Raw genomic sequence first — 24,131 nt, 5'->3', positions numbered from 1 at the left:
CCATGAAATATGCCCAGGGCTGTAATAATCTGTCCCATAACACCCTTACTAAAGATTGTGGGCTGCATCACATGCTCCTGGGCAGGCCTGATACTAAAGACTGCAGTGGAGTAAGTGCATCAGCAGGCAGATAACATCAAAGCTGCAGCAAGAGCCAGTGGGTAGAGAGGCTTCAAACAAAGGGTGGACTGTTAGCATAGCACTGACTGAACGTCCTGCCCCCTCCTTGGCTAGGATTGGCTTGGCTGTCAGCAAGCAGTGAGCCATAACCACCTGGTCTAAGTAAGTGCCTGCTAGCACAGCTGATCCACAATGCACACACCTGAACAATGTACTGTGTGAGAGCATCCTAACCTAAATGTGCTGGGTGACTAGGATAAGGCCAAGGCATAGTGTTAACCCGATGCCTGCTGAAGCTAATGCCTCTCCCATCTGGGCTCTGGCAACTTGCAGGGAAGACCCTACTCAAAGTTGGAGAGACCCAAAAGCGCCTGGGGGGAGCCGAACGTGATTTCATGCACTCTGCCTCCATCAACTTCCTGAATCCTCTGCGCAACTTCCTGGAAGGGGACTGGCGAACTATTACTGTGAGTAGGAGAGGAAGGGGTGAGCTGACTAATGAGATCCGCGGGGGGGGGGGGGAGGAGAGAACCAGTGTCCGCCCACCTGTGACTTGCTACCTTTGTTCTTCTTGCCTTTCAGGAAAGTGGGGAGAGGTGAAAACAAGGCTAGAGGAATCCCAACAACCCTGTCAGGGCAGGGGAATAAGCTACAAACTCTGGAGTTCTAATCCCAGTTCTCCCATTGGCTTCCCTCATTCGTGTGGGGAGGGAGGAATGGGGCTACTTGTCTCTCCCTCGCAGGGGTGATAGGACAATAAATTAATCCTTTATAGCCAGGTTGGCCAGACCAGAAGCTTCTTCTCACTCTCTAGAAGGTTGGCCCTTTATCCTTATCCAGCGCTCCTGCCAATGGTGCCAGTGCATCTTCTGTTACCCCCTTCCCTGCCACCAAACAAATCAGCTTGATTCCCAGGTGGCTTCTCTCTCACATTGGCAGGAAAGATTTCTAAGCACCTGGTTCTTATTTGTCCCCCTTCTCCTTTTCTAGAAAGAGAGGAGGATCCTGGAGAACCGCCGTCTGGATCTGGATGCCTGCAAGGCCAGATTGAAGAAAGCCAGGGCTGCTGAGGCAAAAGCATCGGTAATTTCTCCCATAATTCCTTTCCTCCTTTCTGCACACCAGGGCTTGGCTCGCATGTGAGGGAGTGCCAAGTGCTCTTGTGACCCAGAGTCGGTCTATACTGCCTGCGTTGCTGTTGGTGCTGCATCTGGTAGGGGTATGGGTGACTTCTCCACAAGGGAACAACTCAGCACGGTGTGAGAGGCACTGGCTTACAATGCCTGTTGTCTGCAGGGGAGACATGCTTGTTCATGGGCACAGCCTTGCTGGGGAGCTTTGGAAGTGGTGAGAGTCTAACCTGGTCCTTGAGAAACCCTGCTTTCTGATTAGCTGACACAGGTTCCCAGCTGTTCTGAGGGGTAGCAGCTAAGCACCCTGGTCTAATCTTGGTGAAGCTTGTGCTAGACACCAGAGACGCTGTCCTGTCAGAAGGCTTGTAAAACTCCAGTCAGAAAATAGGGACTCCAAGCTGAATCTGGGGCTTCTCCCCTAGAAAATCAACTGAAAGGACTAGGGAGGTGGGGTTAACTGTACATTTCACTGGGAGCCTGCAGGACTCCTGGAATCTCAAATGAGGGCTCAAAACTAAGAGCAGTGTTTCACCTGCAAGTTCCAGCCTGCCCTGGGCTCTGCCAATAAGGAGCATGCAGTCAAAGTCAGAAAAGTGACTCTACTTGAGCCTCTTGATAGCTGCTCCCTTGGCTTCCCAAGTCATGTCTGCTTAGCTTGCTGATGAGACTGCTGGCAGTCTGTCTTGGCGCTGCCAGTCTAGCTGCAAAAAAATGCAAGCTGGCTGCTCCATTCTGGTTTGGGAATTAGCTGGTAAATTTTCTCAGTTCAAGAATTTCTAGTTACAGAAACAGGGCAGGGGTTGACAAATGCCACTCAAACTCCAGGTCCAGTCACTGGAGCGGAGGGAGCCTTGTTCTGACTCTCGGACTCAGGAGACAGAATTATGGAAGCAGTTGGAGAGAATCTCCAACAATTGTTCTTCTGACCAGATGCCTGTGCCTGCACCTGAGTCACACGATGGCTAAAACACCAGGGTGCTGGCTACACCGATGCTGCTCACTACTGCTTGGGCTGCTCTAGCGCCGTTGGGGAAATAGGAAGGAAAAGCTAGTGCAGATGCAGCTGTGAAGGTGGGCTCCTCAGGGTATCCTGCTCAACAGGTCTGCAGTAGAGCCAAAGTAAAAGTGGACACATGGATATGCCCCACACACCACTTCAAGCCTTCAGTCTTGCAGTGAGGCTACAAGCTCTACCCAGTGAACTAGTGGCCACAGTCAGAACAAGCTGGAATCCTTGTCACCGAGTCGGGCTCTTTCCTGCTACAAAATACCAGGACCGGTGTCCTGGCCTGACCCGTCCTGCCAGCCATCATGCGGCTAGGTTTCGTTTGGCTTCTCCATGTGTCCCAGATGACTTATGTCCCAGGGACTCTTCCTTCCTTCCCCCTTTCCACATTGGTTCCTGTTGTGTGGCTGCCTCTGAGGAGCGTAGGTAGCTATGGTAACATCAAAGGCCTTCAGTCAACTGGTCTGTCCCAGTTCTAACCCCTGCAAACACACATGCTCTGTATCCCCTGGGTAAGCTGGTTTTGAACACAACCTCAGGAGAAGCCAGCTCCCCCCTTGCTCTGCTGATTGTCTAGTGGAGCCTGTGGTTCCACCCAACATGGAATAGCTGAGGTTGCACGAAAACTTGCCCTCCATATCCCCACTTCCATTTAAGGTGACTCTTGTTCTCCCCAGATATACAGCTTTCAGAAACACCAATTTCCCCATGTGTAGACATGCAGGGGGTGGGGTGGGGGCGTGATCTTGGTTTCAAGGCAGTAAATGGTGAATACTGGTCTGGGTCCAAATTCAGATAGGAGTGTGGTGGAAAGTCTGTGCCACTTCCCCATCCTCCTACCCACACCCCATCCAGCTCATGATGCCCCTTGCTATTCTGGAAATGGTACATGATTACTACAGTCAGAAAATGCTAACCCCTTCTCTTTTCCTGCCTCACTCTCTTGGAGCAGAGTTAGACCTTCCTTCCTCTCCTCTTCAGTTGCATAGGCAGCACAAGTTCTGGACAATGACTCGGTAGCTCAGTGCCCTAAAAGGCTTTGTCCAGGGCTCTGCTGGTGTGTAGCAGTAATCCAACCTCTGATAGGGGTACTTTTGGTTAGGCATCTGGCCCTTAAGTGCTACAGCTACAACAAACCATGTGACAGGAGATCATAAACCTTGTTGCTGGGGTATTGAGCTTGATTCCCAAGTACCCTCAATAACCCTAGAAATGCAGATGCCCATGCATAACCCTGCTTCCTGGAAACATAACTAGTCCTCTAATGTAGATGAGCAATCCTGACCCAAATGGCCACCTTGGATACCAGCATAGTTAAGAATCCTCTTATCCAGCCCAGTTTATGGAGACTGATTACCTGGACTCAGCTATGGGGAGGTTTCTGTGCTTTCTTATTGTGGCTTTCTTATTGTGTGCAAGGCCCTTGTAGCAGGTGGGCAGAAAGTGCCAACATGGGACATGTGGGCTCTGGATTCTAGTCAGGTTTTAAATGTATATTAACTAGCAATTGGTTCTAGTACAATCCATGTTGGTTAACTTGTTTAACACCTGACCTGAAGACGGCTGTTGGAAATGACCCCCTCCATTAGTGTCCTACCTTTCCTGGGTAACTCCTCTCCCTCCAAACTTTGTGCTCATGTCCCCCTCCGGATAGCGCAGATCTTGTGCCTTTCCACTCCTTATTCCCTTTAGCTTTTGTTTCTCTTGGGGCTGAACCTCGGAAGCTGGTATCCCCAAAATCAGTGACTTGCTGTTCTGTCTCGTGGGTTGGCTTGTGTCCCCTCTAACCTTCGTGGGGTTCTTGCTTTGTCTTTGACGTTGATGGTGTTTTTGTTCACTAACCTTTTTTGTTTTGTTTTTTTCTGTAACTTTCCTCAGTGTGAGGGAGATGTGAGTATTGACTGTGTTAATAGTGCTGTGACTTCTTTCCTTAGTGCCTCTCATTGTCCCTCTCCCATTTAAAAAATGTCAGGCAGCAACCCCAGAGCACATTCCACATGCAGTCTGGGCTTGTGGCTGCCTGACACAAGGGTGTCCAAAAACACAATGGAAACCTCCTGGTTGCCTGCAGCCCCTCTCCAGGAGTGTACAATCAGTTTCCATTAAAGCCTCTTGCAAGCAGTGCTCAAAGGAGGCTGGATCCCATGTACAAACATGACTGATTCTCTTACCTCTGGCTCGATGTTGGGTGTGGGGTTGGAGAACAAGTCTCCCTCCTTGGGGAAAGAAGGATGTGAAAGTTAGACAATGATGGGCAGTGGTTGAACTTGGTCTGCAGTGCTGTACTGTCCCTTCTTAAGCTCCAGGGCTCTGCCCTCTTTTTCCCCACTACATTGGGACTTGGGTGGGGAGTGGGGGGGAGAGGAGGTGTATTCATCCAGTCTTCATGTTCTCTTTTGATCACTGCTTGCAAATGAAACATGTTAGTGTGCAGAGGCGTGATAGCTGCTTGCCTCCTCCATACCATGTGCTACAAGACCAATTCTGGGAGTCCAAGGAAGCCATCCTGGAGACAAAGAGATGGCCATGGATGGGGAGAGATCTTTTCAACTTAGCTTCTTTACCCAGAAAACTGAGGCATAAGAATCTTGGTCTTCTGGAGTGCTCCTCCTACCTTCCACATCTGGCCAGTGGGAGTGTGGATTTGGTCAGCTGGGCCCTACTCAGGATCATCTCATCAGCTAATGCATTTCTTGGTTTTTTTTTTTTTTTTTTTTTCCCCCCTTCTTCCCCCCCCCCCCCTCCCCCTTCAGTTTAGGTTATTCTCCTCTCACGCTCATAAAACCCATGAGGTAAAGTCTCTTACTGATGAGAGGCTGGCTGCATCCTCTTGTGTATGGAATTGGGCCTGTGCATCTGCTCAGTGGTGCTGCTAATTGGAGCAAATTGGGCCAATTCGTTTTAAGTCGAGCTGGGTGTGCTGTAAAAAGATTAGCATGGGTGAGATGTACTCAGCCTAGAGGATTATAGCCATCTGGCTGGGGTTAGAAATGCTGGATCATATGACTGTCGCACACCAGCTCGCTGCATGATCAAAACTTGCCTGGCCATATTCTGATCTGTTATGCTTGTGCAAATCAGAAATTGAGGGGCTTACATTAGAGTAATTGACCTCAAACTCAATCCATTTGAGCCAACTGCCCTTGTTAAACTGAAGGCCATAGCATAGTCTTGGATACATTGTGCCTTCCACCCCAATCCAAACTACAGCTTCTCTCTCTATATGATGCTGAAGTGGCTAATGAGAACATGGTATCTATGGCATGGGAGGGGATGAATCTCACTTCACCCCATCATAAAATGGTCTTCTCTTGGCCATGTTCCACATTCCCATAAGGGAAGAATCTGCAGTTTACCCTTCCTGTCCTACTGCCTCAGTAGCAGGGGTCCAGCTATGGCCAAAGATGGCTTGGTTATTCTCCTCCCCCACTTCCATGAAGTACAGGTAGAGAGTCTGCGAATGCTACTGAATAGAGTCCTCTGCCGGCAAGGCGATGGGTTAGATATGCTCCTGTGCACAATGAAGGTGGGATTCTTAAGAGGTTTTGATGTGGTGGTGGGGGTGACTTGTATCGCCCTCCTTTTCACTAAAAGCATGGGTCTCAAGGTGCCAATACCTGAGATATGAGACTGTGAAGAGAAGTTTGGTGCCTCTGGCAGAAATAGACCCTGGAGGGAGTGGAGCTGGTAGATGAGGCCATGTCTCCACATGGTGCGTGCTAACAGCATCTTGGGTAGAGTAAGTGCACTTCCTCATGAACCTAATGCAGGATGCTAGAGCAAACTCTGCCCAGTTATGAGTTTCCTCAGCCCATTCTGTGGCTGAATTAGCTGCATATTCATCCTTACCTTGCAGGTAAGAAGGAACCTCGGAGTCAGTACGAGAGATGCTAAGGCCCTGTCTGCACTGGGCTTGGAAATGTGTTTTGAGTCTTCGCTCTGGGTCCAGCTAAGACCATTTAAAATCCTTCCACATAAGTCAGCCAGACCAGGAACAAATGGCCTTTGTGTCTAGGGCTAGGCTCAAACCACTTCAGAATGTTTCACTCAGACTCTGGTTTGACTTGCTGGTGTAAATGGATCTGCAACTGCTCACCTAGTTGACAGATGAGCCTAGTGTATGCAAGGCCCTCGGTTCAGCTGGAAGTTTTCATGATCTCTTCCTTGCAGCACACCATACTTGTCAGGCTACCTCGCCCCCCAGCCCTCTAGGAGACCAAGTGTGTCTGCCACTATTCTAGGAGCTAATGTTGGGGGCACTGCCAGCCCTTTTCTCCATTCATTGGGAGGACTGATTTCCATTGACTCTTCTGCATGACTTGTACATGAAACTCTATTCCCCCCTCCCTAGGCTGTGCCTGACTTTCAGGAGACTAGACCTCGTAATTACATTCTCTCCGCCAGTGCATCAGCGGTAAGATCACCTCATCTTCTAGACATCTACGTTCTAACCTCTGTGTCTCAACCTGATTTCAACTCAGACCCAGCATTATGCTGTTTTCAACATTTTAATGTGAAATGGGCTGCCCAGGATTCCTTCCTTCCCTCATACCTGACTGTTGCCCTTAGGTGGGAGCAGAGATGTGCTGCAGATAAACCTTGATGGCTAAGGCAGAGTGTTGTGGGTGGAGATGGTGTCAGTGATTGGCAGCTGAGTATTTACTGGCCCTCTTTGTCCTTTCCCAACCCAAACCAGGAATCCCCTGCCAGTGTTTTGGTGGTTCTTGCAGGAACTGGAGAGAGGGAGGAATATAGTCCTTTGTGAGCTGGCTTCCTCCCTCCCCCCACGGACTATTCTATCCATGTGGGGCTAATGCAGGGTTGCTGCCCTGGTGGAGTACAGTGTATGTGGCTCCCTGATCAGAGCAGGACTGCCACCAGCATACTGAAGTTCAGGAGGCTTCTAGTTTAAATTGATTAAGCAAGGGGTAATCCTACAATCCCACTCCTATTGCTTGTTTGCTACCTGTGGCATAAGTGATGTCAGGCCAACAGTACAAGGCCTTTGTCTTTGTTAGAAGTGGAAGAGAGATGGCCTCAAAACTCTCCTACTGATTTGGTTTCCCCCACATCAGGAGACCCTGGCTGGTGGGAGATCTTAGTGGCTAGATGACAACGTTGAGTTGTGCTGGGGGTGGATGAGTTGCCCACTGCCTCTCTAGCATGTTGCGTCAAGTGTGGCTGAACCGTCAGTGTCCAGCGCTTTGCTCGAGGCTCCCCATTGCACGATATCCAATCTCTTGTTAAAATGTTGAAAACTTGGTGACTGTCTCGCTTTCTGAACTACTTGTGAAACAACACTGATGCCCCTGCCAGGCTGTGTGACCTGGGACTGGGAGACTGGAAGATGGGTTGTGTAGGCACCAAATGGGGAAGCCCAATGCCACATGGGAGTGACTTTTTTAGCTGCAGTTAATTCAGCATATCTAATATGCAACACCCAAACTGGGGAGAAGTACCTGGGCTGGAACATCAGTGTTGGTTCCACAGGGAATCTGCCCTGACCCTTTTAGATCATGATGCTGGTGCAACATTGTTTTCAATAGGCCAAATTATTCAGTAACTGTCCTACTAAAAACCTGGAGGAGACTGAGCGAGCAATTGCTGCAGATCTCTCCTTTCTCCTCTAGAGTGGCACTTCCAATCCATTCACAGCTCTGGTTCCCTTGGTGAAGGGTGTGAGACTTTTAATGGCAATGGAGGTATTGCGATAACTAGTTTGGGTACTGGAGAGCAGAGGGGGAAAACAGGACTAGCTCCTTATCAGATGCCTAAAATGCTAGTAAGTCCAAAATACTGGAGCGTGCCCTGCATTTCTGCAGATCAGAGACTTGAGAAGCCAAGACTCTGGATAGGTTGTGACTTCCAGCGTCTTATGGATTTCCATGTCTTGCAGCCGCAGACTAGAAGACTGTAACTAACTGCAGATTGGGCTTGCAATACCTAATCATGGCATTGGCCCATAGAATTCTTCCCCACCTCAAAGCTCAGGTCAAACTCCTCCCTGGTGTAACTCCATTGACTTACCCACAACATGCTCAGCACTGCACAGAACTAGCTCTGCAATGAGCAGCTCAATCCCTTTAAAAGGCCAACTCTGAGACTATAGGGTGCCTGGGGAATTGAGGAAGTAATAGGCGGCTTGGTTGTAAATTCTGTACTATGTCAAATCCAAACTCCTCCTCCTACAGGATTTTTCTTTAGGATTTACCCATTAATAGTGGAATTGCACATGGGCCTTGCCCATAACCACTCCTAGCCCAGTGAGTGAGTTGGTTGGCATGTCTCTATTCCATGAAGTGCTTGTAGCAGCGATAGGGCTCTGACTGCTTGTTCTCTGTGTGTTCGCAAGTGCTTGTGGCATTTTCTTCTGCAACTAGTAGCCTCAGTTGGCAGCAACAAGAAGGTGGATGGAGAGGAAGTGCCACCTTGGCCTCTCTCTGCACTGAGCAGGGATACTGGTGGTACCTCTAGGAAGGCTTAGTCCACCCTGGCTAGCTGGAGAGATGCTAATTGAGCTTCCCTGCCCAGTGCAGACAGGGCCACCTTAGTAACTGTGGAGGTTTCTCTTGCCAGCTTGGAATCCCAGCATCCATCGCAAAGGGCCTGGCATCCCAGTGGGGAAGGAACTCTTCACGCTGTTGCTCTGCTTCTCTTCTAGGCCGAACTCCCATGTGCCTCTGCTGTTTGTGACCTGATGTTAACCCTTTCACTCCTGCAGTTGTAGCTGCTAATCTTGCTTTTGTTTCTCCCTCCTCCTCTCTGGAGGGAGGGATTGTTGTCTCCAGAAGGTAACAGGCTTGGTTTTTGTGCATGAGCGAGTGAGCAAATGAGTCAGCATGTTCCCAGCTTCTCATGACTCTAAACTGCAGACACTCTGGGCAAGCCAGATGCAACTTGGACAGAGCTGGACTCGCACTTCAAAAGTCTGTCTCTCTCCTTGTGGGAGAGAAGAGGTGTACAATGGTCCTGGATGACCTCATCCTATCTGATCCTCCGGAAAAAAGGAATGTGCCTAGGGAAAATTCTTGTTAACTCTTAGGCCACCCTGCCCCTAGTCTCTCAGCTGTGACCTGAGTGGAAGTGTGGGAGCTAAGGAGCAGCCCCCCTCCCTTGCTCTCTTGTCAGACTGCAGAATAATCTGCACTCAGATGGATCAGGTCTCCCTTCTTGGACGATGCTGGTTTGGCCACTCTCACCATGCTCTGTACTCGTAGGACAGGCTCTAAGGAAAACCTATTGCATAGCCCTAAAGAGGGTTCCTCAGGCTCCAGCTAGGCTTCTGAGAACGTCAGTTGGTGTTTTCTGCTGAAACAGCTGAGCTGTCTCTCTTGGTGTGGGAGGGAGTAGGGAGGTAAGGTAGCACTGCATTCAGCCTTTCCCAGTCTCATCAGCCCTGTGCCACTCATTGCCCATGATGGTGTTGGGGGGGATCTGGTGCCTTGCTGAAGTGTTTTAATGCATGACTGCCTACAGCCACATGGCCAGCTAGCCAGCCACACACCTGCTTGGAACTCTTACGCTCTAGAGAAGTGCAGGGTACTAATTGGATAACTTCACAAGTGCAGCCAGTTGGGCTCCCGAAAACCTTGAGCAAATGGCAGATTCTGTCTGGTAAAGGGCAGTGGTACGCTTTGATAGCATATGGGGGATGGGAAGGTCTGACCTCTTCTACTAATAAGAGCAGCATGAATCTGAGAGGTCTATCACTGCCTCTGCTGAGCAAGTAGCTGTTTCTAGCTGGACAGACCTCAGAGAATGAGCCTATTAACCCATGAATACCTGCTTAGAATAACACTTCCACAGGGTTAAAGAGATGGAGATCCCACTACGTAATGGGAAGGGAGGGTTGGTGCTTGTGGAAACATCATGAGGCAGAAGATGTGCATGTTGCTCCACAAGGCTAAACAGAGGTCATAGGCCCTGTACTGATGTATATGTGCTAGAGTGGGATTTCCATCTACTGCCTTTTGATAGAAGCCTTTTGAAGAGCATTTACTCATCTTCCCTGTGTTGCTTTAACTGCCTGTAGGAAGTCCATGCATGGACTCTTGCCCTGCTCCCACTGTCTTCTGTGGCTGCTGGGGTTGGGATGAGAGCATATGGCTTATATTGGAATTGGGCTTGATTTATTTTTTTCCAAGTGTGGGGTGTTAAGGTCTTTGTGGGCCCAGCTTAGTAGCTGAGTGTACAAAGGTTTCAAAGACAATATTAGACAAGTAGCAAGAGTCTCCAGTGCAGTCCTGGGGAAGCTCTCCAGGGCTGGTTTAGGCAGCACAAAGCTGGATTAAAGATGAACACTGGTGACTAGTGCACTAAATACATAGCTAGACAGGGTTAGACGGGAGGGAGAGCCCAATACTTAAAGCAATGGACAAACCTGTGTGCTGAGACTGGAGCCCTAGAACAGGGCACTGGAGCCCCATGGAGCTGTCAGCTTTCTGGAGTGTCTCTCCGTCACTGTCCACAAACAGCTCTGGCTTTCAATGCAGGGTATTGTGGTGAGATGGCTAGTTTGTGTGTACCACTGCCTTCTGCTGGATAGATTCAAAACTATCTTTTTATCATAGAGCCTCTACTGCTGGAGATGCCACTCTAGCCCAAGCCCTTTTGTAAAAGGGTCTTCACTCCTGCATCAGGAGGATATGGGCCTTTCTGGCCAGGAAATTCTAAGCAGTGACATCATGCAGTGTAGCTACAAAAGTAACTTACAAATTCCTCTACATCAAGGTAACACTATGGGTGGTCAAGCTTAAGCCAGTGCCAGGAGGAGTGTGCTGCATCCTAACAGGGCCAGAGGTCACTCTGCAGTGCCTGGCTACCAATTTCTCCCCTCATTAGGGCCCCTGAACTCAGTCCATGGGTAACTGCAACATTTCCCTCCTGTGGGTCCCATTTTTTGAGTCCTTTCACACTGGTCTTCCATGCCCCAGTTCAGTCGCTCTCCTGGGTCGGGAGTCCCCAGAGATGGGTCCCAGTTCAGTATCTCAGGCTTTACCAGGTTGGAGCTCAGCCCTCTGGCTTCTAGGCCACTAAACCCTTCTCCCAGTTTGCTGCAGTTCTTGTCTCGGCTCCTTTGGTATCCTCCCCTCCCCCCCCCCTTGCCCCCGTTAGTCAATAGTAATTATGTGTGTGTGGCTGTGCTGGAGGGGAAACTCCTGACCATGGGAAAGACAAGGCCAAGGACCCTCTGGGGTGGATCAATATGTTTTTCTGCCTGTTCTCCTCCCTCTCCTGTTGCTGTGTTTTTTGTTTTTGTTTTGTGTTGACTGTTATGTTTCAGACCTCCAAGCCAGATCCCAGAGAGCAGCTGACTGTGCCGCCCTACCCCGGGAGTTAGTGGGGAAGATGGGAGATGACTCCTTCTAGGAGCAGACGAGCCTCTTCCTCTGACGGAGGCCAAGCTCCAGCAGGCCTGGGAAGGGGAGCTGGGGTTCAGTGCTGCCTTCCTCCTATGAAGGACAAACTTGGCTACGAACACCCATATCTGCCCCCCACCCCATGGGATGCTTTGAACTAGCCAGAGCCTCAGAGCAGCCTGGATTCCATGTAGCTTTTCCTGTTCTCCCTGAGCTATAGATCAGTGGGTGAGGGACTCCTTTAAACTGTCACAACCACTCACTTGGCTGCACATGCCCCCCGCCAGGCCATGGTGAACTGTCCGCACTAGCCCTGTCTCTCTGCAGACCTTGCTCGGTTTTACACCCGTGCCCCCCACCAGCATTCTGGAAGAGGCTGTCCTTCAACTCCTGCCCCAACTCAGCTTGAGGGGTGCAGATCATTGCATTGTTGAGCTATTCTGATCTTGCTGTTTAGAGATCTTTACTCTATCCATCCCTCCACCTCTGCCCATCCCAGCTCTTGCATTCTGTTCTGGCCAGGGCTTATTTCATACTTGTATTGTAGAAGCCCACTCCCTGCCTAGGAGCCTTATCGTGCTAGGTGCTGTACCCTGACAACTAAGAGGATTCCTCTCTCAGGGTCACACTGAGGACTTGGCTACATGAGGAGTCACCCTGGAATAGCTATTCTTGTTAAACTGCTCTGGTTTAATGTTCTCCGTGAGATTCTCAGCAATAAGAGCATCCACACAGGAAATTAATCCAGAATAAGGCGGGGTATGAATTCAAAACACGTTGAGTCCTGACGATCCTCCATGTGTAGACATCTCCTGAGTTTGAGGATATGGGTGCAGGGAGGTAGGGAGGAGTGCAAAATGGGCTCCTTGAGGAAGGTGTCCTTTCTGGGGCAGAAGGCTGCCTGCTGCTGCTGCTGGGTGAAGGGCTGGCTTGTTCCTGGAGTTAGCCTGCTGCATCTGTGGAGTATCCCCACCAATTGCTGTTATTGCCGAGTGCTTCTTGAAGTCTCCAACACTGATCTCCTTTCCTGTTGCTCTGTGGCCCCACCAGCTCTGGAGCGACGAGGTGGAAAAAGTAAGTACACAGGTGGAAAAAGTGCTGGAAATGTTAATGAGCGGGATGGGAGGCAGAACACCCATACTGCAGACTTCTTCCTCCAAATGTGGAGCGGGTGCTTGTTAGCTCTGTCCCCTGGGAGCTTCCCACAGGTTAAGTGATGAGCAAGAGAACTGTAACTAGCTAACTCTAATGCTAGTAGGACTGGCAAGGAAGCAATTTGACCATATCTGCATATCTCCAGGACCTGCCCATTTGTCTTGCCTAATAAGGCCTCAGCATCTGAAAAAATTAGGCTCCCTGTGAATAATACAAGGCAGTCTTAGGAGCTCCCTGTGCTGCCATGCTAGCAGCAGAGCCAATGCACTGTAATGGTACATTCAGCTCCTTTCCTGCAGCACAAACTCCTCCCACCTCAATATACATGCACCATTAAGAGCCATCTCTTCTATTTGTTCTGGAGGAATTGGGCCTGACTAGGAGCTGATCTAGACCGAAGTAACAGAGGAAGGGATTCCCACTAACACCCTAGATGGTCCTTACGAGAAGTTGTGTAGCGCAGAAAAGTGAGAGGGGAAATGCTCTCTGGCTCAGAGTAAAGGTGGTTCTGTGTAGGAGACATGTCTCCATGTTGCCTGTCTTGGCTTGAGAGGGATGGGCAATAAACCAAAGTTGCTCCTTTGGAGTATTCAGCAGCATAAATTCACACTATAAAAAGGCAGAGATGTGGCCGGTATGTGACCGCACATAATTGGGTATTGACCTTCTGTATAGTAGGGTGCTGAACAGAGATTAGATACCTGCCTAGCACATCAGAAGGGCTATGACCATGCTCAAAAGTGGTGATACTTCATCTCTTGGCAAGCCAGGGTGCTCTCATATATCTCTGCATCTTTAACTTGATCCCTAGTGAATGTGTCCAGATCCCCCAAATTTCCATGGAGCCTGGCCTGCCATGATCATGTCCTCTAGAGAGCAGACTGAACGAGCTGGTTAGGGCTGAAATGCATTGGTGGAATTGTACAGGAGGAAGTGTTAATTCCTTTACACCACACTTGGTACCAATCAGGGCCACTGGCCTCTTCCATTAGATGCATGTAACTCCTCATGTTTAGCACCAAAACATGAACTAGCTACTATCCCCCTGACTTTCCCTATATTATAGAACTCTCTTAATGCTCCTCAGATCTCTAGGCAAACATGCTAGATGCCAGGTCAGGATGTCCCCAAGACATCCCCAGATCTTGGATGGGACAAGACATGCCGTTCTCTCCTTTTCTCTCTTTCCCCCCCCCCCCCCCCCCCCCCCTTCAAGCCCCAGTTGCTGGCAGCGATTGCTGGGTGTGTGAGAGCAAACTGTGGCTTGTGTGGCTGCCTGCCAATGAAATCCTTGGCTCTGCCCAATGGAATGGAGCCAGGGTTGCCCACCAGAACACTCAGCTCTGTCTGTAGCCAACTGTTTCCCAAAGGTCTCACTGCAGGTGCACAATACACCACTGCTGATGCTCCCTGAAATCTATTTTTTTTTCCCCCCTAAACAATCTCCTTTCACAGAGGATGCAAGAAACTGTTCAGTCGGGTTGGCTTAAAATAGAGGCCAATCTTCCAAGAGAGTTTGTTGGAGTACTCTTATCCACATTGTGCTAGAGTAACATTGGATCCAAGGCAGTGGGCCACAGCAATCTCTCTGCTTTAAAGCAAAGCTTGATTTGCATGTATAACCACTGGACTTCTTTTGGAGGTGATGACGCATCCTAGGAAATATACTGAGTTCCAGCCTCAAGCTATTAAAAAAACCTAAGGGCTTGACTGTGTAGGGAAACTGACCAGAATAACTGTTCTGCAATATCTCCCTGTGTGGACACTTACTCCAGGCACCCCAAAAAAGTGTCAGCACAGAGCTATTCTGGTCAACTTCCCCATGTCAACCAGCCCTAAGAGGAAACTGGCCATGGCCCAGGTAGCACTGTTGAGGTTCTCACACAAGTTCTTGGCTAGCGTGCTCCACTTATCTCCTATCAGGGTATGTCCTCCCCTCCCCACCCTGGCCCCAAAACAAATCCTCCGACTGCTCTAATTGCACTGAATGTTACTTTTGAAATATCTATTTGGGCATCGTTCCCGCATTGCAAACCACCCATTAATTTGTAAGCGTGCTGTCTGCAAGGCCAGTTATGGCTCTGATTTTGCATATTAATTACTCTGTCTGGCAGGGCTTTGGCCTTTACATTCAAAGCCCTCATCTAATTCTACAATCTCTCCTCCCACATGGGCAGCAGCGCTGGCAAGTGGGGTGTTTCCTCCCAGGGCCTCTGCTGCAGAGTTGTCTTGTGCTAACATGAGCTCAGAGCAGCTCCCTGGAAGCCTCTGGAATCTGACTAATGTTAAATTCTTAGTTACCCATTGAGAAACCCCCTACAATTGCCCAAGAACTGCTGGGGAAAAAGTAAGACACTCCTCCGAGCTGGGCTGCAGAAACCCCTCCAGCTCTGTGGTTCTCTAGGCTTAGGTGGGGGGCAGAAGGAGCAGAGCTATGTGAGAGTCTCTCAGCAGCAGCATCTGCTGCAACTCCCATGGGAATGATGAACTGCCAGGTGCCCTTCCACACAGTGACCCTCTCCATGGAGAGGCACTGGCTGTCCAATTCCAGGTGGCGCCCTCCTACCCATAGACAATGGGTTGGGGGGGGGGGTTAGTGAAGGACTGGCCCTATGAATGCTTAAAGATCCATAAGGCCTGCCCATGCTCTGACTTCAGTGGGATGGGAGAGTTACACCACCCGCTCGCTCTCCCATCATGGATTAGTCTCCATGGCCTCCAGGTTGCTGCTGTCCTGGGGAAGGCCTGATCTAGGAGGCGATGGGCTATAAATAGGCATTGCAGACATGGAGGCTTGGGACCTAGCTTTCAAGAGTGGCCACTGACTCTTGGCAGCCCAGTCCCACCACTGCCATAAGCCAGGCGCTCAGAGTTCTGAGCGCGCACGGCTCCCGGGGAGTCCAGGGGCGCTCTGCACCTCTGCATGCCAGGATCCATGCATCTGATGTTGGGCTTCACAAATGGAGGCATTCGATCAGTAGCCACCTCTGTAAATGTGTCCCTACTTCTCTCCTTCTGGTGGCGGGAGGGGTCTATAGCTGGTCTCCAGCTTGTTCCAGGAGAGAGAGGAAGCTGGACCCAGCCTTCCCCTCTGCAGCCCAGGAAACACATCATGCTCCCTTTGTCTTGCAGGCAGAACACGAGCTCCGGGTGGCCCAGACTGAGTTTGATCGGCAGGCAGAATTGACACGCCTCCTGCTGGAAGGGATAAGCAGCACACATGTGAGTTCCCATGGGGCAAGTGGTCTGAGATTAAGGACCTATAGTGTCCTTCTAGATCAGGGGTGGGCAAACTTTTTGGCCCGAGGGCCACATCTGGGTATGGAAATTGTATGGCGGGCCATAAATCCACACCTCAACCCCCAATTTCGTGAGCAAGGCGGTGAGGGCTCTAGCTGGGGGTGCAGTCTCTGGGCTGGGGCCAGAAATGAGTTCAGGGTGGAGGAGGGGGCTCTGGGCTGGGGCCGAGGGTTTTGGAGGGCGGGAGGGGAATCAGGGATGGGGCAGGGGGTTGGGGCACAGGAAGTGGTTGGGGGTGCAGGCTCTGGGTGGCACTTACTTCAAGCAGCTCCCAGAAGCAGTGGCATGTCCCCCATGCGGCTCCTGTGCAGCCAGGCAGCTCTGCGTGCTGCCCTGTCTGCAGACGCCGCCCCCATAGCTCCCATTGGTCACAGTTCCTGGCCAGTGGGAGCTGTGGTGCTTGGGGTGGGGGCAGCATGCTTAACCCCCTGGCTGCCCCTACGCATAGGAGCTGGAGGGGGGACATGCCGCTGCTTCCGGGAGCTGTGTGGATCGTGGCAAGCCCCGACCCTGCTCCCTGGCAGGAGCTCGAGGGTTGGATTAAAAAGTTTGGAGGGCTGGATGCGGCCCCCAGGCCATAGTTTGCCCACTCCTTTTCTAGAAGGATACTGGGATGATGTTGAGCCTGTCTGTAGAGGGATGGGAGGAGGAGACACACAATGTAATGCCCAAATTCATGGAGTAAACTGAGGCCTTAGTGCAAACCTCGAGTGCTCAAGGCAGGGGCATAATGAGCCATGTACATTGTGCTATAGAAATAACACAATCCTACCAAGCGCATACAGCTCTGCAGGCGTCCGTGCACTTCGCCAAGTTGGAGAAGCCTGGCTCTTCCTAGTATCTAGAGTGAGTAATGTGAGCTGTGGGGACTAACCAGCTGAGCTCCTAACCCTGTGCTCAGTCATCTAGAAAACCAGGCACAAGCTCCAGTCGAAGAGACCCCATCCACTTGTTCCTACAGAGTCCCCAAACTCCTAGATGGAAGCCTCTGGTACAAAAACACCTCTTGATCAAATCTTAAATACCATCCTGCACCTCTCTGCCCATGCACATCTCAGCTGCCACTTCCCTATACTAGAAGTGTGTCTCTGTAGGGAGGGGTTCCTCTGGGCCGCTGCACCTTAGCTCTAGGTCACAAACAGACCAGCTGACAATCTGTCTTCTCCCTTCAGGTGAATCACCTTCGCTGTCTCCATGAGTTTGTAGAAGCTCAGGCTACCTACTATGCTCAGGGCTACCAGTACATGCTGGACCTGCAGAAGCAGCTGGGCAGGTATGGGATGGGGCCTCCTTGCCTTTGAGGCATCATTTCCTGGTGTCTCGGCATTCTCCACCTCTGCAACCCCACACAAACTCGGTTAGGTTTAAAAATCAGGCCCTTAAAGCTTTATTTCTGGCAGCGCTCCTCTGAGCAACCTTTGTAATGGGGAATCATGATCATGCTGCCTAGGCCCAAAGGGATTGGGGTGGTTTTATTAAGTGTTTAATTGCAGGGTTCACCTTTCTAAATGGATCTGTAAGAGACTTGGAACCAGGCTGGATTAACAGCTCTTTGGGTCTAACGTCTGTACCCGTGCAATGAGCTTCCATGTCCTGCATGCACTGTCAGAGCAACTGCTGGAGAGCTGGCTGTGGGGGTGAGGGGTATTCCTTGGCTAATTGCCAGTGCAGTCTGACTTGACTAGGTGGGTCAGCTGCAGAATGACTGCTATTTGCTTTCCTTTCCATGCCTGCAGCTCCAAAGGAGAAATGTAAGTAAGATGCCCTAGATCAGGGGTAGGCAACCTATGGTACATGTGCCAAAGGCAACACGCGAGCTGATTTTCAGTGGCACTCACACTGCCTGGGTCCTGGCCACCAGTCTGGGGGTCTCTGCATTTTAATTTAATTTTAAATGAAGCTTCTTAAACATTTTAAAAACCTTATTTACTTTACATACAACAATAGTTTAGTTATAAATTATAGACTTATAGAAAGAGACCTTCTAAAAGCATGAATGTATTACGGGCATGCGCAACCTTAAACTAGAGTGAATAAATGAAGACTCGGCACACCACTTCTGAAAGGTGGCTGACCCCTGCCCTAGTTGAGACGATCAGGAAAGCTCTTCATCTTCTCTGGTCACATTAATCATGTATTAACTGGGGGCGGGGAGGAAGGGGGCTGGAATAGCTGTTAGTCCACACAGGCCCCAAGGAGCGTCTGACTGAAATGGTGCTGAACATGACTTGGTCTGGCACTGAGCATGAATGGAAGAGCTGCTGTACTAGGTCATACCATAGTCCGTCTTGCCGAGTATCCTGTCTGGTGGCCAATCCCAGAGCTTCAGAAGGCGCGTACAGAACAGGGCAATTATGAAATGACCTTTTCCTGACTTCTGGTAGTCGGAGGGTTAGGGCTGCCCCAAGCATGTGGCTGCATCAGTGACCCTCTTGGCTAATAGCCATTGATGGACCTAGCCTCCATGAACTTATCCATCTTATTTTTTGAACCCAGTTCTAGTCTTGACCATCACAACATCCCATGGCAATGCATTCAACAGGTTAGTTGTGCATTGTGTAGGAAAAAGTACTTTCTCTTGGTTGCATTAAATTAATTAGGTGACCCCTGGTTTTTGTATTGTGGGAAGGGGTAAATAACACTTCTCTTCTGTACCATTCATGGTTTTATCTCCATCATAATCTTCCCCCAGAGAGTTAGCCCTCTAAGATGAACAGCCCTAATATTTTTGTCTCCTCATACAGAAGCCATTCCATACCCTTGAATCACCTCTGTTGCCCTTCTCTGAACCTTTTCCAGTTCCACTACATCCTTTTTGAGATGTGGCAACCAGGACTAAACATAATAGTCAGGTGTGGGTGCACCATGAATTTTATATAGTGGTATGATATTTTCTGTCTTGTTTCCTGTTCCTTTCCTAGTAGTTCCTAACATACTTTTTAGCCTTTCTGACACATCTATATATACAGAATAATGGAATTTGCTTTCCAGTGTGCCTTTTTAAATTGTTTGCCATTTTGTTGCCTATCCATCCAGTTTTGTGAGACCCTTGCCCTCTGCTTTGGACTTGACTATCTTGAATAATTTTGTATTGTTGGCGCACACTGCCATTTCACTGTTCACACCCTTTTCCAGATCACTTAGGAATATGTTGAACAGCACAGGTCCCAGTACAGATCCTTGGGTCGGGGGAACCCCACTGTTCATCTCGCTCCATTGTGAAAACTGACCATTTATTCCTACTGTTTCCTATTGTTCAACCAGTTACTGATCCTTGAGGGGACCTTCTCTTATCCCATGGCTACTTAGGCTGTGGCTATGCTAGGGAGCTTACAGTGGCATTGATGTAGCTGCACCAGTGTAAGCTCTCTAGTGTAGCCACTCTACACTGATGGGAGAGCTCTCTCCTGTCAGTTTAATTACTCCAGCCCCCGCGAGCAGCAGTAGCTATATTGGCGGGAGAAGCTCTCCTGCTGACCAAGCGTTGTCCACACTAGCACTTATGTCAGCATAAATTGTCACTTGCGGGGTGGCTAATGCACATCACTGAGACATAATTTGTTGATTTTAAGCTGTAGTGTAGCCTTAGTTTCCTTACGAGCCTTTGAGGGACCTTGTCAAAGGCTTTCTGGAGGTCCAAGTACGCTGTATTGATTGGATCACCCATATCCCTGTGCTTGTTGACTCCCTCAAAGAATTCTAATGGATTTGTAAAGGGAAGTCATGCCTCCCCCAAGCTGTGACTCTCTTCCCTGACTAATCATGTTTCTGTGTCTGATAATTCTGCCAATTTGCTTGGTACTGAAGTTAGGCTCACCAGCCTGCAATTGCCAGGATCTCCTCTGGAGAGAGGGGGTGTGTGTGTTGCATTAGTTACCTTCCAATCATGTTGGTACAGAGGCTGATTTCAGTGATAGGTTGCTTTCTACAGTTAGTAGTTCTGCAATTTCATGTTTGAGTTCCTTGAGAACTTCTGAGTGAATACCAACCATCTGGTCCTGGTGACTTATTACTGTTTTCAATTAATCAGTTCTAAAACCTCTTCTGTTGACACATCAATTTGGGACAGTACTTCTGATTTGTTATTTATATCAGAGCTCTTCTTTTTGGGCATCTCTCCCACCCCCTCTGCAATGAGGATCAATGCAGAGAATTCATTTAGCTTCTCTGCAATGTCCTTCTTTTCCTTGAGTGCTACTTTAATGGCACGTTACACAGGACCAGCCATGGGTGCAGTTTAACTTTAATTACCGTAAGCCACTGGTGGAGCCCAGAACTCCTCTGAGTGCTGGTCCAGTGCTCTAGCTGCTTGGCCACACTGCCTCGCTTTACCCTTTCGCCACAAGAAATCAAGACTCAAATCTGTCTCGAGTTCAAACGATTGTGGCATTCTCTGTCAGTCCATCTCCAATCTACAGCACAGCTGGGGGTGGCTTCTGCTGAGCCTCCGAAGGGAGGACGGGCCATGCTGCTGCTGAGGGTTCAGGTGCATTGGCAGCGCTGTAGAGCAGCACTGCAGTGGGGACTGGAGAACCATCTGTTATGCTCTTGTAAACATTAACACTGCGCTCCAAAGTGTGACTCAGTGACAAGACCGTCCCCATAAGCTACAAACAAGCACATTTTGTGTAACGTGAACATTAGGAGAGAAACAGAGCGGCTTGATTGGACGCTCAGCAATGTTCTGCATATCCTTTCTGCATCTCTAGTTACACTAGCTGCTGGCTCAGAGCCCCCTTTGGGAGCAGTTCTCTAGTCAGAATCATGAACCGACAGGCTACTTCTCTTGTGCAATGCTGGAGCCTCGCTAACTTGCCTTTTCCTCTTTTTCCCCCTTACTAAGATTTCCAGGTACATTTGTGGGCAATGCAGAGTCCACATCGCCTCCCCCAGCTACCACCTCTCCAACCACTGTTTCTGCCACCATTCCTGTTGTGCCCGCTGTAGGCAGGGCACCTAACCCTGCCACAGCTGTTGAGGGGGCACTGAACCTGAGTGATGTCAAGCCTCCAGCCAGCGGGACCCGGAAGGCCAGAGTTCTCTATGATTATGAAGCGGCTGACAGCAGTGAGCTGGCGCTATTAGCGGATGAGGTTGGTATCTGTTCCTTGAACTCTCAGCTGCTCCCACTCCGTTTGGCACTGCTGCACAATAGTGCTGGATCAGGGCTTGGCAAGGCCCTTGGGACTAGCAACTCCTCAACCTTTTCACTAGTGGGGCTAGTAAGTGAGAGCCTGACTCTCTTCTCATTTACACCAGTGTAAATTGGGACTAACTCCTACTGCAGTTAGTAGAATGACAGCAGTGGAGAGGAGAATGGGTCCAAGTTCTGCAATGCCATAGGTCAACCCAATGGCTACACCCCTGTTGCGTCCTTCTGCTCCCACTGAAGTCTCTCTATTGCCATTAATGCACTAAGGCCTGGATACATTATCCAAAGAATTCCTTCAGCTGCCTTGTCTCACCTAACCAATCCCGGGGGTTAGATAAAAAGGCCGATCACTTGTTCTTTAACTCTCTGGTGCTGAAGGCTGAATGGTCCAGTCCTCAACCACTGGACAGGTAGAAAAGTCTTGGGATAGTTCAGAGCAGGCTGAAGTTTTAAGCAACTTCATGGCAATGCCTCTGAAATCCCTTCTGCCATCAGTGAGGGGGAATGTCTGAGCGCAGAGCTGCAGCCTGACACAAGTCTGCTTGGCAGAGACAATATGGGGTGGCTTGAAGTCCTGCCATGACTAAACAACATACAAACTTGGAAGCCTCTGAAAGGTCCTTGGGGAATTCCCAGGCAAGTCTGTCTACTAGTAGGACTAACTCAAAGGAGGCTTTGGGGAAAGAACTAGAGAGATGCTGGGAAACACTAGGGGGAACTAGGTGGGTATTGCAGGAAATAAATCACAAACCTATTTCTATTCTTGGCTCCAAATGAGGAATGAGACACTTCATCTAATTCTCTTCTCTCCCAGATGATCACAGTGTACAGCCTACCAGGGATGGATCCAGACTGGCTCATAGGCGAGCGGGGTAACCAGAAGGGCAAAGTTCCTGTCACCTACTTAGAACTGCTCAGTTAAATGCTGCCGGGAAGGAGAATCTACAAGCAAAATGCAACCCTCCATGTCCTGGCATTCTTCATGATACCATTGCTCTCTTCAGGGTCAACTCACTCACGACTAACATGGGAATTGGGAGGAAAAGACTAGGCTGATGGTGGGTGGGGGAGGAAGGGTCACTTCACCTTTCAAGGCCCCTAGAGCTGAATTCATTAACTGTCCACACAGCCTGCTTTGAGGGTTAGTTGTAAGGGTCATGTGGTGTGTTGGGGTTCCCTCTACTGATCCCTTTCCTCCTGCCTTGCTTGTGTTAACTGTGGTGGCTTTCCAGGAACCAGCCCTGTCTCTTCTTTCTCAACAGCTGCTCATGGCATTTGAGACCAAATGTATTTTCTTTTGTGTTCAGCATCTTAGCGCCTTTCTCTTGAGGCTCTTTACCAGGGTACTCTTGCTTGGGCCACATCATTGTATGCATTCCAGTGGGGGCAAAGGCGCTGGGTCTCTTTCCAAAATGCTAACACTGGCATGTTCTAACAAAAATAGAGGCCAAGGCCATGAGGAGCTGTATGGAATATAGCTGTATTTGGATAGTATGTGTCTGTAAAAACACAATTCCCCATCCACAGCACTCCTTTACCCACCGAGGGAACAATAAAGCAGGGCTACTATAATGGTGCTTGGTGGCTGCTGTCTGGCACAGAATGACTCGTTGTTAAACTTTCTTCCAGTTTCACTAATCTAATGACCCAAGGCCAGTACTGCACGAATGAAACCACCTTTCAGTGCAAAGGAACATGCATCTTGCTTGCATTTCCTCCAAGCAATGGACTGAGTTTACAAGCCTTTAAAAAAGCTTTTGCTCCCTGTTGTTGTCCAGGCTCACTACTCTTCTTGGTGTTTTTTTGTGGGGGGTGAGGTTTAGCCTGCTAGTCTGTCTTAACAAGCAGATTAACTTAAATGCTCTCTTGTCCCATCCAGCTGGTAGTGAACAGACCTGGTGCATCCTAGCACAGCATGTGGGATGGGTCCTCTTACACTTTGTATATTCACAATGAGCCTCTTACTACTTCATATGCCAAGCGGCTGTTATTTGGTTCTGCTTTCTCATCCCTCCCATTTTGCTGTCCAGGGTACCCTTGTAACTTGAACCATCACAAATACTGAGGTGAATGGATGAAGTAGTAAAGACACCTTGGTCTGAAAGCTCTCCTTATGAGGTGATGTGCTCAACAGCTAAGGGATTTAGATGGCAAAATGAAATTGCTTTGGCAGCTCGAAGCATTCAACTGCACTAAGATCTTTGTTCACTACCCCTCCCCTGGTGGGTCTAGACAGACACTGACTTGCTTGTTTATCCACTGATCTTTTGCACTCTTCTTTGACTGCTTTATGACCATCCTAATGTAATAGGGCACAGAGCACCTGTGTATATAGGGCTCTTGGTTTTCAGCATTTATTTGCCAATAAATAACCAGTCTGCCCTCCTGTCTCAGTATCTTGTGTGGGTTCCATACCGCTTCACTTTCCAGCTAGCAGTGAACAGTACAAAGTGGGGTAATGTAACTTAAGAGCCATGCAATACTGTTACAGTACTGAGATGTGTCACAAGTCTGAGATTAAAGACTCTGAATCCTCTGGCACTTCTCCTTTTTATCTCTCACCCTATTAGCTTAAACTAAAGTTCAGTGTGAAGCTTTCCACATGTGCTAGTGCTGTTTTAATGTCTGCTTGTGGGAGTAAGCTATGACCTTACTAGCAGTCAGTTCTGCATGCTGCTCTTGGAATGTGGGGTTTGGAGAAGGCAGTCTGCCCCTCCCCTTGTAGTAGAATCTGGTATAGAAGTGAACTAGGCTGGCAACTTGAATTAACAAGGAACAGCTGCTATCTCTAAGCTGTTTCCCTAGCCCAGACCACAGGTGTGGTTTATAAAGAATATAGCAGCCACACTCTGGTCTGGTAACATTTCCAATCTCACTGTTTTGGGCTTGACTATTCCTTTGCCAGT

At 49.4% G+C, this 24,131-nt stretch overlaps 1 protein-coding gene across 3 annotated transcripts in view; it reads left to right on the top strand.

Annotated features, from left to right (window-relative positions):
- Positions 1 to 23,761, top strand: part of SH3GLB2 (SH3 domain containing GRB2 like, endophilin B2) — a 41,328-nt gene extending 17,567 nt beyond the window's left edge. The window contains exons 4-11 of one of the 3 annotated variants that reach the window (XM_024192996.2): positions 454 to 587; positions 1,111 to 1,203; positions 6,611 to 6,673; positions 12,669 to 12,692; positions 15,906 to 15,995; positions 17,246 to 17,346; positions 20,917 to 21,166; positions 22,040 to 23,761. In XM_024192996.2, the coding sequence (XP_024048764.1) occupies positions 454 to 587; positions 1,111 to 1,203; positions 6,611 to 6,673; positions 12,669 to 12,692; positions 15,906 to 15,995; positions 17,246 to 17,346; positions 20,917 to 21,166; positions 22,040 to 22,147 (863 nt within the window). In that variant the 3' untranslated portion in view covers positions 22,148 to 23,761. The remainder of the gene's footprint in view (positions 1 to 453; positions 588 to 1,110; positions 1,204 to 6,610; positions 6,674 to 12,668; positions 12,693 to 15,905; positions 15,996 to 17,245; positions 17,347 to 20,916; positions 21,167 to 22,039) is intronic. The other 2 variants (XM_024192997.2, XM_024192998.2) reach the window with 2 other exon arrangements.
- Positions 23,762 to 24,131: the final 370 nt, after the last annotated feature.

The sequence above is a fragment of the Terrapene carolina genome, unplaced genomic scaffold (assembly GCF_002925995.2).
Source record: "Terrapene carolina triunguis isolate 2854851 unplaced genomic scaffold, T_m_triunguis-2.0 Scaffold238, whole genome shotgun sequence".
Lineage (NCBI taxonomy): Eukaryota > Metazoa > Chordata > Testudines > Emydidae > Terrapene > Terrapene triunguis.
This window is presented reverse-complemented; position numbering and strand designations above follow the sequence as displayed.